We start from the raw sequence: 13,106 nt of genomic DNA on the forward strand, positions 1-13,106 counted from the left end.
AAAGTCAGAGTTTAATATGCTAGCATATTAAATAACTAGCATTCAGGAGGAAGAAGTTGCGGGTATTTCCTCCTCATTCCTCTCTCTTCTTTGATGCCACACACCTCTGGCAATAACTGAACACCTCTACAAGTGTAGGTCACGGCCAGGGGTCAGGGGCTCTCACTTCTCCTTGGGTCTCACTACAGCTATTAAGGTTACTCCATCCCCTTAACTCTTCTACCCTAGTAGTAGCAACACCACACTGTTGCTGGTCTCTGGATGCCAAAACCTCTCTTGCTGAGCCCTTAACCCTGTGCATATCTCTGCAATTACCCTTTCATTTAACCCTCTTTATTTGAGGAATAAATCCTGAGGTGGATTCTGCTTCCTGCCAAGACCCTTTCTCTTCCAGTACTTTAGAGAAATATGAGATATTTTATTAATAAGAACAGAAGGCTACAAAAAAGAAATGATCATAACAGTAGAAATATTTCATGAAAGTTAAAAATTATTGCTAAAATAAAAATTTCAGTAGAAGGGTAGGAAGGAAGTCTCTCACAAAAGTAGAATGGGAGGATAAAGGCCCAGGGTAAGGAAAGGGGCAGAAAAGTATAAGAGACTCCCCACGTAACTTCTGGAGGTCCATCATCCAGCCAATAAGAGAAAAAAGAAAAAAAGAAAACAGAAACAAGGAAATTATCACAGAAATAATATAAGAAAATACTGGAGAACTAAAGTATCCACTGATGCTCAGAACAATGGAAGCAAATAAATGTCACAGAAGTCATAAAATTGAGAAATTTCAAAAATGTCAGGAAAAAAATCCAAAACATCCTTTAATGACCTACAAATGTACCACTGGATCCTCCAACATGTTCATACCAAGGTCACACCTTCTCCAGGTCACTTCCAGCCAATGATTGAGAATGATGGGGTACTAAGGCAGGATCATTCTGGCAAGACAGCAGACTCCTCCAAAGGGTAACTTTGGCTTGAGGACAAGCCATCAGCCTTTCTTGAAAACATGCTGCAATCCCAGTCTTTCCCCAATTTTTCTTCCTTCTCTCTCTTCATCAGTGTCAGACTTGTGCTACAGACTGAAGGTTTCCCTCACCTCGTCCTGCTTCTTCCCCCCAATAAACTTCTTGCACATCTAATTCCATCTTAGCATCTGTTTCTTGGTGAACTTGAACTAACACACATTGAAAAAGGAAAAAAAAAATAGATCACTTTCAAAGAGAGGAGAAACAGAATAGTGAGTATTTAGCAATTTTGAATGTTAAAAATAAGGGAGCAACTCCTTCAAAATCCTAAGGAAAAATAATTTGCAACCTAGAATGTTATATGCAGCCAAGCTACTAATCAAATTTCAGGATAGAATAAGACATATTTAAAACAAGCAAAGACTCCAAAAATTGCCTTCCATGATCATTATTATAGCAGTTGCTCCAGGAAAAACAAGGAAATAAATCGTGAAAAGGTAACACAGATCCACAGAATAGTGTGTCCAGCCCAGGAGAAAGGAAGTTAAGAAATGTCTTCTCAAGAAGAAATCTTTATTGTGTCTAGAGACAACGCAGTTTGTTTGGAGCAGGATGAAGGGGAGGCCAAACAGGGCATGCTCCAGAGGAAAGGAGGACTTAATTGGATTTCCTACTAATATAGAATAACTGGAAGATTTGCATATAAGACAAGAGGAAAAAATAAGGAAGATAGAAATTAACCAAAAAAGGAATATACTCATCCTACATTAATTACTTTTGTAAAGAACCCTACTTCCATAATCACAAAAATGTAAATACTGATATAGATTCATCTAAAAAGAGATACAGTGGAGATGAGAAGTATAAGAGAGATAAATCCTCCTCTACCATATTACATACAACTAATTTAAAAGATCTGAGGTGTAAAATCAGGCAATATCAGATCAGCATATAGTTTAGAAACATTCAGTGAGTACAAGAAGAAATAGCAGGACTTCCCTGGTGGCACAGTGGTTAAGAATCTGCCTGCCAATGCAGAGGACACGGGTTCGTGCCCTGGTCTGGGAAAATCCCACATGCTGCAAAGCAACTAAACCCGTGCATCACAACTACTGACCCTGCATTCTATAGCCCGTGAGCCACAACTACTGAGCTCACGTGCCTCAACCACTGAAGCCCATGCGCCTAGAGTCTGTGCTCCGCAACAGGAGAATAAGTCACCGCAATGAAGCCCATGCACCGCAACGAAGAGTAGCCCCCGCTCGCCACAACTAGAGAAAGCCCACACGCAGCAACGAAGGCCCAATGCAGCTAAAAATAAATAAATAAATAAATTTATAAAAAAATAAAAGAAGAAGAAGAAATAGCTAAGGGGAAGAAAGTGGTAACCATTAGGGACTGGGTAAAATAATGTGGTTAGGCGATTCTTTTATCTGATATAAAACATTTGTTAATAGGTAATATATTTAACAATATGCATGTGTTATGTTGATATATATTCTTCTTTACCATAAAATGGTAAAAGAATTCTAAATTAAAAAAGAAAACTCTAAGTTTGTGTTTTCATTGATTGTCTCTTTCCCAACTTTGTACTATGTTCTATTCTTTGCTTTTCCTTCGAGCTCTCTGAAAGACAGTTTTTAGACATGGTTTAATGTCACAAAATACTGACGACTTATATTGTACTTGGCAATTAATGTTTCTATAAACTAAAAACATATATATATACAACCTAATTCATGAAATTTTATATCTGTTTGCTTACTTTGAATTAAAAATAGCCTCATATAAAACTGAATGTTAATTCTGTAATATCATTGGGAGGTATATATTTACAAATATTGGCTCCCGTTTTCTCTATCTTGTCCATGATAGTAATAGCTGCTATTTGAAGAATGTCAGTTATATGCTCAATGTTTCCTATACTGCATGCCTCACAAAAATTCTGCAAAGTAAATATTGCTGCTCCAAAGTGTACAGATAAAGAACCCTATTTTCTGAAAGATTAAGTAACTAGTTCATGGTTACAAAACTAGAGAGTGGCAGAACCATGATTTTAATCCACGTTGATCTGAGTCCAAAGTTAGTGCTCTTCACCACTCCTTCTTGAATTTGTTAGCTTAAAGCTTTCATGATGTAACCAAGAGAAATGAAAACATACGGCCACACAAAAACTTGTCCATGAGTGTTCATAGCACCATCGTTCATAATAGTCAAAAAGCAGAAACAACTCAAATGTTCATCACCTGGTAAATAGATAAATAACATGTGGCTTATCCATAAAATGGAATATTAATTGGTAGGAAAAAGGAATATAGCACTAATATATGCTACAAAATGGATAAACCTTGAAAACATCGGGCTAGGGGAAAGAAATCAGTCACAAAAGATCACATATTATAAGATTCAATTTATTTGCAATGTCCAGAATAGGCAAATCTAGAGACAGAAAGTAGATTAGGGGTTGCCTAGGACTGGGCAGGAATGGGAAGAATGGTAGGGGTGGGGGAGTGACTGGAAAGGGTATAGGATTTCTTTTCATGTTGATGAAAATGTTTTAAATTGATTGTGGCAATGGTTGTACAGCTTTGTGAATATATCGACGCTAACCTCCACAGAATTGTACATTTTAAATGGATAAACTGTATGGTATGTGAATTACATCTCAATAAAGCTGTTACAGAAAAAACAAAACAAACAAATAGATCCTTTAAAAAAAACTTTACTGATGTATGCAAAGATAGGTAAAGAATTATACCCAGAAAAATCTTTCTAGCCAAACCAGGGCTACACAAAATCAACATGCTGAAAAACTAATTTGCTTTGATGAATGACAAATTTACACTCAAAACAGACCTATTGTTATGCACAATTAACCAACAGCTACACTGAAGCATTGAACTTGAGGGAATATATTACTTTTAGCTTGAATTTCTGTCCCCAAAAAAAGTCAGTTTTCTGCACTTCAAGCTAATAATGTTTTATTAAAGCTACTAATCTATAACTGTGTAGCTAATTTTTAATTTCATTATATAATTTTCTCATTCATAACCTGGGGCAATTTTTGCATATCAAGCTAGATATTACAAAGAAACTTGTCTACCAAATGCAAACTCAGCCTTAAATTAATCAATTCCATTTATCTTTGTGATAAGTCCACTCTTGGTTAAAGAATATATTCTTGTGTGTATATATATATATATATATATATATATATATATATATATATAGTATTTTACTATTAACTATAGAATAGATAAACTATTTCTATTAACGAAAGAGCAGATAAGCTAAAGTTAAGCCCAGTGTTGTCTGGCCTTGAATTGTGCAACACAATTCAAGTGCAAAATGTATTCTGATATAAAATATATTTTACTAATTTATTTTCTGTAAATGATTTTATCCTGTCCAAAGACAGAGGAATGCACTAGATCTTTCATGTTCTTTGAAATCCAGAAACTATACATTTTAATGCTTGTTGGTAGAAGTAATTAGGATACATCATAATTGCTTTGATACAATATTAAAGTTTGAAACATGATCTTGAAAAGACATCACATAAAAATATTGCCTTTCTCTACATCTGCATCTTTATGCCTGTCCTGCCCCTAGGTTCTTCAGAACCATTTTTTTTTTTTTTTGAGGACACGGGGAGGGGGAAGGGTAAGCTGGGACGAAGTGAGAGAGTGGCATGGGCTTATAAATACTACCAAATGTAAAATAGATAGCTGGTGGGAAGCAGCCGCATAGCACAGGGAGATCAGCTCGGTGCTTTGTGACCACCTAGAGAGGTGGGATATGGAGGGTGGGAGGGAGACGCAAGAGGGAGGAGATATGGGGATATGTGTATATGTATAGCTGATTCACTTTGTTATAAAGCAGAAACTAACACACCATTGTAAAGCAATTATACTCCAATAAAGATGTTAAAAAAATTGTCTTAAGTTAATGTAATGTAACTTCGTCCTAGGCAAATGCTGAAAATCAGCATGCTTATTGAACAAATACTATATGCAAGTCACTGTACATGGAAAGTATCCTCTAAGGTGAACTCCAACGATCCTCACTCCAGAAGTCATCCCCTTGTGTGATCCTCCCCTTTGAGTGTGGGATGAACCTAGTCTCTTGCTTTAAATGAAGAGGATACAGCAAAAGTGATAAGATGTCACTTCTGATATTAGGTTACCAAAAGGATATGGCTTCCATCTTGGATGTTTTCTCCTGTTCTCTAGTTCAGTTGCTCTGAGGGAAGACAATTTCCATGTTATAAGCTGTCCTATGGAGAGGTCCACGTGGCAAGAAACTGAGGTATGCCAGTGGCCAATGGCCGGAGAAATTGAGGCCGATGTGAGTGAGCTTAGAAGTGGATCTTCCCCCAGTTGAGCCTCCATATGAGACGGCAGCTCTGGCCAAGAGCCAGATGGCAACCTCATGAGAGACCTTGGCCCAGGCACAGAGCAAAGCCCTCCCAGATTCCTGATAGATAAAATGATGAGATAATAAGTAGGTATTGTTTTAAGCTGCTTTGGGTGGAATTTGTTATGAAGGAAAAGGTAACTAGAGTCCTGATTCCAATGACTTTCAATGGAAAATAGGATAAAGAAACATGAAGAAACAATCCAAACAAATCTGTTGCATATTCTTCCATGAGAAAGAAGAAAACACTTTATTTCAGCAAAATTAATACCCTAATAGATATTTTTTTAATTTATCAGACTATTTAAATATAACTATTATGAAAAATGCAATTGAACATGCATGCCAAAACATAGGTGTAATCATGTCACTGCTCTCCTTAAAAAGGAAGTCCACTCCAAGCTTTAATATGGTCCAAAATGCCCTGGTATGTTTATGGTCCCTGCTGGATTTATCCCTAGCCAATCCTTCCATCATGTTCCATGCACCATGTTCCTACCACCCCCAGAGCACAGCCCTAGCCCTTCCCCAACACTGTCTTTTTTTTTTTTTTTGCGTTACGCGGGCCTCTCACTGTTGTGGCCTCTCCCGTTGTGGAGCACAGGCTCCGGACGTGCAGTCTCAGTGGCCATGGCTCACGGGCCCAGCTGCTCCACGGCATGTGGGATCTTCCCGGACCGGGGCACGAACCCGTGTCCCCTGCATCAGCAGGCGGACTCTCAACCACTGTGCCACCAGGGAAGCCCAAGACTAGCTATTTTTGAAGTAATATGAAAACTTAGTACATAGAGCTTTGGTAAAGCTGAATGAATAGTGCTGCAATAACTTTAAATCTACAGAAGACATCACCCTAAGGCCTAAATCCAGGTGTTATCTTTCTATGTGTTTACAGAAATAAAAACCGACAGTAATTTTAATGTGTTTCATAATGTTTTCTTCATTGAGAGGCAAGTTCTTGCTGATGAACATGTTCTGAGGATTGTCATACTTAAGCCTTCATCTATGTAATCCTTTTATAGATAAATCCAACTCAAAATGAGGCAATTTTACTGAAACTAAGCTATTTGCATAGTGTCAAGTTAGGCCTACTACACACATGAATAATCTAATTTACAGTCAAGAGTACAAGATATTTAAAAATACAACAGCCTCAAATTGTTAAAGAGAATCAGATATCTCTATCTTATCAATAAATTTCTGCCTAAAATATCACTTAGTTTTAGAAAGTATTCCTAAGTCTGATAATGATCAACATCTATGGAGTAACCTTTCTAAAGTTGTGACGAGTAGGCTAGTGATTATACTACTCACCTAACTGCATCATTGGTCTGTGAAACAGCTTTCAGGTACTCCTTCAAATAAAAATAATTAAAGCAGTATTTCCGAATCTTATAGCCTCGCCATCGCCTCTGAATCTATTGAATCAAATAAAAAGATGAAATATGCCAGTGAACATTTTTAGTGAAAACATTAATAATTCTTCAAAATCAAGGTAATGATGGATGATGACTCCTATCAAATAACATCTTAGGCTTTTCCGCTAATATAACAGTTGCAAATATAGGTTGTACTCATAGATTTATTATAAAACATTATAAAGACAAAAATATACTCTAGGTTACTGTAATTTTTTATAATATTTATCATTGTTTTACAAATACTAAATGTGAAATTAACTATTGAAAGATCAAAAATTTGCTTTACCAATTCCTACCTCTTCCGCTTCCTGACCAAACAGATTTTTTGTTTTTCATAACCAATGGGCTTGAAGATTGTATTTCATCTCATTGAAATCAATGTTTTTAATGGACTTTTTTTTGGGCCACACCATGCAGCTTACAGGATCTTAGTTCCCTGACCAGGGATTGAACCCAGGGCCATGGCAGAGAAACCACCGAGTCTTAACCACTGGACTGCTAAGGAACTCCCTTTAATGGGCTTTTTAAATTCAGTGCTATCAAAATCTTTAAACAAAATGTTGTCTTGTACCTTCATCATGACATTTTAATACTTCTTTAATAATAACAGTAGGTAACATTTATTGAGCTCTTATTATGTGTGAGGCGCTATTCTAAGGGTTTTGTTTGTATGGACGCATTTAACCATTAGAACATTTCTATGAGATATTTACAGATGAGAAAACTGCTGAAAAGAGAAGTTATTCAATTTTCCCGTAATTATTCAGCTATTAGTGATGGATTCAGGAATCAAATTAGGACTCAGGGGGCCCATTCTCTAAACCATTGCAATATAGAACTGTGAACAAAGTGAACTGCAATTTTCAATGAACAAATATTTCTGTTGAAAGTATCTTTTTTTCTTTTTTGAGATGAGAGGAGTGTTGGTGTCTAAGAAAACATACTTAAGTGAGCTACTAGATGCCTTAAAAGCCCCAGTAATCATAAGAAGAATCAATCTCTTTAAGCTCTATTTTTGCTAATACAACCTCTATTAGAAAAACTCAAAACAAAAATTATAATGTATAAATCCTAATTTTGTGGAAAACCAAAAAAAAAACTCAACTTCTTTAAAGGAGTAGAAGAAGAAGAAATAGAAAAAATTGCAAAAAAAATGTTAACTTAGCCTTGCATAAAGACTTAACTTCATTCTCTAAAATTTTCCAGCAGTTTCCATATATTTATGAATTATTCACATACTATGAACAATTCTTTTTTTGGATATGAAGTCCTTCCAATGTTTTTCAAAGTTAGCTAGGCTAGGAACACAAATCTTTAAAATTTATTTTTTCATAGGAAAAAGTAATTAATAAGAGAATGAGCCTCAGTCCATTGGGTTTTATCCCAAAAGCCTATGATTTTTTTACTAAATATACTGAGTTTAAAATTTTTATAACCTTGAATGCTGGATCTATAAGAATAAACAGGAAAAATATTTTACTTGAATTATGAGCCCTTATTTTTCTCTGTTGTAAAATATGGCCATTTAAAAGGTATTTTACAATCTGAAATATTAAATGTGAAGACTTTGAAGAAATGTTTCAGTCAACCTCCCAGTATGAAAATGACTAAAATAACTGAAGTTATGCAAAACCACTTACCTTACTGTTCTTATTATAAGAAAAATTAAATCAGAGAAATTAATTCTGCAAAGTAAAACTAAGTAGAATAACAAGCGAGTGTAACGATGTTATAGAATGTGTCTTTCTAAATATTTTTCAAATGATCTTAATTTAGAGCTTAATTATTTTAATAAAGAAAAATTAATTTTTCTAAAGTTCTATACTCAGTTTAGAAACTACCTCCCTCTAATTTGACTAAAACCATATTATGGCTGGCAAAGAAAGAGGAGGAATTGATACAAAAACCATTTTCCTAATGAAAAAGAATAACCAATTGTAATATGTATATATATATAAATTATACATGTGAATAATGACTATTTTCCTGGCTTATTTAATCATTACAGTATCATTCTGAGGTAGAGATTATTATTAGCCTTCTTTGATAAAAGAGGAAATTGACACTTAGAGAGCTTAAATAAATGCCTTGGGTCATACAGCTGGTTGGATGGCTTCACATGAATTTCAGCTTACTTTTATTGCATATACAGTACTAATTGTATTAAAAACAGGAACAGTTGTAAACAAAACTACTGATAGAAAATCCATCATCGGCAATAGAAGTGACTCAGGAAGCATGGGAAAATATTAGGATATCAAATACTGTTAAGGGATGGACTACCTGTTACATGAAAACACCACTGAATTTTAAATAAAATAAGATTAAATGAGTCAGAAAACATAAAAGGTGCATGCTGAAGTACTGAGAAGGAAAGACGGAGGATGGTGGTTTATGATTAGGTCATGGCAGAGTAGTGGGGATGGCCACTTGGAGAAAAGAAGTTGAAAGGGCAAACTGTGAAACTGGCTGAAAAATCTGTGCCAGTAGGAAGGGAACTAACAGAGGCCAATGGCATGGGCTCCTTCCCACTCCACACTGAGCAACTAAAGAAACAGCACTAACCACACGCTCAGAGTCCACCATTAAGCTCTCAGACAGTCCTCTAATGCACCAACTCCTTAAACATCTACCCAAAAGCATGCTATGATTCCTTTCCAAGAAAAATCCTTGTATTCACAACTGGGTATTAAAGCTCATAACAGGTTAAGGGATGGTTAAGATAAAAAATTAAAACTCATCCACACTGAAGTATAATAACCAACCTTTCAATGCCTTTGTTAGAGGTGAGTGAGTGAAAACAGCTGGAAGAAGCTGGGCATGTGAGTGGGTGAAGATGCCGCCATCCAGTGAAGTAAAGAATCTAAAATTTACTGAACTCCATGAATGTGCCAGGTATTAGGTTAACTGCTTTAATCCTCATGGTAACCTTGTGAAGAGGGCATGATCTCCATGTTAACAATGAAGAAACTGAGGTTAATAACTTAATTAAGGTCACAGCAATACCAGTAAAAGAGTAAATGACAGAGCCAGGATACAAACCCAGCTCTGTCTTATTCCAAAGCCCAGGCTTTTTCCACTAAAACATCTGAGGGTTGTACTGTATAAAGAGAAAGAGTGTGTGCAATCCTCTTTAATATAAAAGACACCATTTTCTTACATTATAGGGAGCCCAGTTTAACCAATATCTAATTGATATAAGATACAAATAGCTGAGATTCTACCATACTTCCTGTTCTAGGAACAAATGACATCTTAAATTTTGCCTATGTTTCCTGTTGATATCTCAGTACTAGTGAATAAACTTAATTTTTTAAAAACAAAGTACTTTCAAGAGGCAAAATGACTTTTGATAACAAAATGACTTTTGATAACTTTAAGGTGAGTGGGTTACGACTTCCAAAAACGGGCTAGTATTCATGTCCTTCAAAGTAATTAGCAACTTTCAGAAGTGATTGGTATAAAACAATTATTGTCATTGATCAGCTCTGAATAGATAATTTTAAACAAAGTCATTGCGTGCTCAGCAGATTACAGCTTGTTAACGGGCAAGTTCTAAATGACCTCTTAAGCTAGTCAAATCAATGATGCATATTCCTCATTAAGTAACATCAAAATGTAAGTGGTCTTATAAATAATGTTTATTTTAAGCACTAAAATAAATGGCAAAACCTTGATATATCAAAAGCCATCTGTTCATAGAAGAGATTTTCCCTCCATTGGGTTTATTACTATTCCTCAAAATTCATAGTAATCTTAATGTTACCAAAAGAGAGAAAAAATGTTTTGGCACCTAAAATTAAAATTAAAACATGAAAGACAAATTCACTGATGATACCCTTCCCAGGACTAATGCTCTAAATGTATATGAGAGCATATAAATAGGGCACATCATAATTATACTTTTACTTATTAGAATGTTCAACATTCTAGAAGACCATACAGTGAGCACAGAAAAGTGGGTTTACTAAATTTTCAAAGATAGGGTGTTTAAAACTAGTAATATCAAAGTTTTCATTCTCAATGCCACTACATTATCATGTCGAAAACATACCTATATATATGTTATATATGTTATATATATATATATATATATTTATATGTTACTCTAGTGGTCCTCTTGTTATTATAGTCCTTATTTTCCTTTAAGTGAGGATTTCTATCTGAACTAAAATGTCTTGGGGCACTAATTTCAAGTTAAATCATTTAAAATAACTGCAACAATAAAGGATCGGTTGAGACACCCATGAATACCATTGAGAAAGTATATGTGATTGATCAATAACGTGGACAAGGTTTCCAGGGTAAAAGAAATTCTACCTTAAACAATTAATTACATCTGCAGCTCTTTAAAACTCTCTAAGTTTTAGATTATTACCATTTTTCATTCCTCATAGATCTTTGAAAATGAAAGGAAAAAGTCTGATGGAACATATTTTTCAAGAGAGATCTCCAAGATACTACACATTAGCACTTCTTGAAATCTGCATTCATATGACATTGTTCCAGTTAGGATTCAAGATGTGTGAGATGACCCAAAGGAGGTTTTTCAAAGGAATTGCAAGGAATCAGTAATGCTTAGAGAGTTTACCTTTGTTAACTTCCAAAGTCTGTGCCAGATTATATATCCTCATTAAGTTGACTTTATTGAAGACCAGTATATTCTAAGAGTTAATTTATAAAGGGAGAGATCCACAGTTGGAAAACAGCAGTCCTAGGAACTATTTGGTGGGGCTTCTAAAGTTTTAACAAAGTTAGAGTCCTCTTTTCTTTCCACTAATTTTTCAGGGTCCAAAACAGGTATGGCGGAGGTTCAAATACAACCAAATTCAAATTTTTGGATCACAAAAATCTATGTGATCTGTACCTTGTACTCCATACAGGAAAGAAATGACAGATTCTCTTTCATCGTTTGCTACATCCTATACAAAAATCCATTTAAAATTGTAGCAAGAACGGTGTTTTACCTGAGGTTATGACAAATGACAAATCCAGATGCTAACAATAGCAATATGTGAAGACCACAGCTCAAACATTCATTTATAAGGTGACGTTTTTCATCCTAAGCCATCCAATTCTGCCTACAAGGGGAAGCATGTGACACTGAATTGGGATGTCTCAATTTGGTTTTCAACAAATTATTACTAAATTTAGAATTCCCTGAGTGAAATGTACTACCAGTAAGAATGCTCATGAATTACCAGGGTCATGGGGTCAGGCAACCAAGAAAACCAGAGTGTAAGCAATAAAATTTCCCTAACAGCTCAGTCAAGGGTTCATATAGTTGCTCTCATCCAGATTTTTGAAGAAAGGAGAAGACTAGAAGTAAAGGCAAGTCTATACGTGGCCAGAAATAACAGGAATGTGGGTACCAGACCTCTTGGGTTCAATTCCTAACACTGTCACTTACTAGCTATGTGACCTTGGGCAAGATACCTTTCTGCGGTTCCATTTTCTCATCTGTCAAATTGGAATCATAATGATACCTACCTCAGAGAGCTGCTCATGTCAGACAACAGTTAAAATATTTAAAATATTTAGAATGGTGCCTGGAGAGTGGTAACTGCTATGCAATTGCTAACTGTTATCATTATTGTTTACCAATGTTTCTGACTTACCAAGATTTGGAGTTACGTGGTATTGCAATCTTGTTCTTGCATATATGCCTCAGAGACATATAGCTCTCACTGGCAGTTGGTTTGACTAAGGTATACTCAGGTATCTACCAGCTATAGCCATTCAAGCTTGGGTAGTAAATATGAGAATCTGGAACCATTCTATTGGGGAAATGGGGGCCTCAAAGGCACAGTTGAGGCTGAATGGACGTATCCCTAGAAATGGAAGAATTAGATATAAGACATGTGCCACTCCATACAATAGGCTTCATCCTGGCTGGGGTCAGCCAGTAAACAAAAGCCATAAAGAAAAAACAAATCCTAAATGTCGAGAACTATGAATCAAAGTACTGGAGAAAAGGAAAAAGTAAAAGACCTTAGGATGGATGAAATAATTCCACTAAACTGCATTTTTTTTGCTACCTGTGGATATTTATAAATGGGCTTTCTATACATAAAGTAATTTTGCCTTTCAGCTTTATATTATTAGAAAACAAGCCCTGTGTTTGGAGGGTCTGAAGTGACACCCAAGTGCTTAAGTAGATGCTCACTAGCATCAGAAATGGAGGGTCAGTTCTGTGTCAGGCTGTAAAAAGAAACACAGTCGTACATCTAGATGGAACAGGGAGAGAAAGAAGTTGAGTAGATGAATCAACTCGTGACATTTGTATAAGATACTAAAAGCTGTTCAA

The 13,106-nt window shown here is 35.5% G+C and overlaps 1 protein-coding gene across 1 annotated transcript in view; it reads right to left on the reverse strand.

The window, feature by feature from the left end:
• SPATA17 (spermatogenesis associated 17) overlaps positions 1-13,106 on the reverse strand; it is a gene marked incomplete at both ends in the record, with an annotated part of 181,017 nt that overhangs the window by 120,825 nt on the left and 47,086 nt on the right. Inside the window, one exon of the mRNA XM_079698193.1 lies at positions 6,693-6,796. Within this exon, the coding sequence (XP_079554319.1) occupies positions 6,693-6,796 (104 nt within the window). The remainder of the gene's footprint in view (positions 1-6,692; positions 6,797-13,106) is intronic.

The sequence above is a fragment of the Hyperoodon ampullatus genome, assembly GCF_949752795.1.
Source record: "Hyperoodon ampullatus genome assembly, chromosome: 2".
NCBI classification, from domain to species: Eukaryota; Metazoa; Chordata; class Mammalia; order Artiodactyla; family Ziphiidae; genus Hyperoodon; species Hyperoodon ampullatus.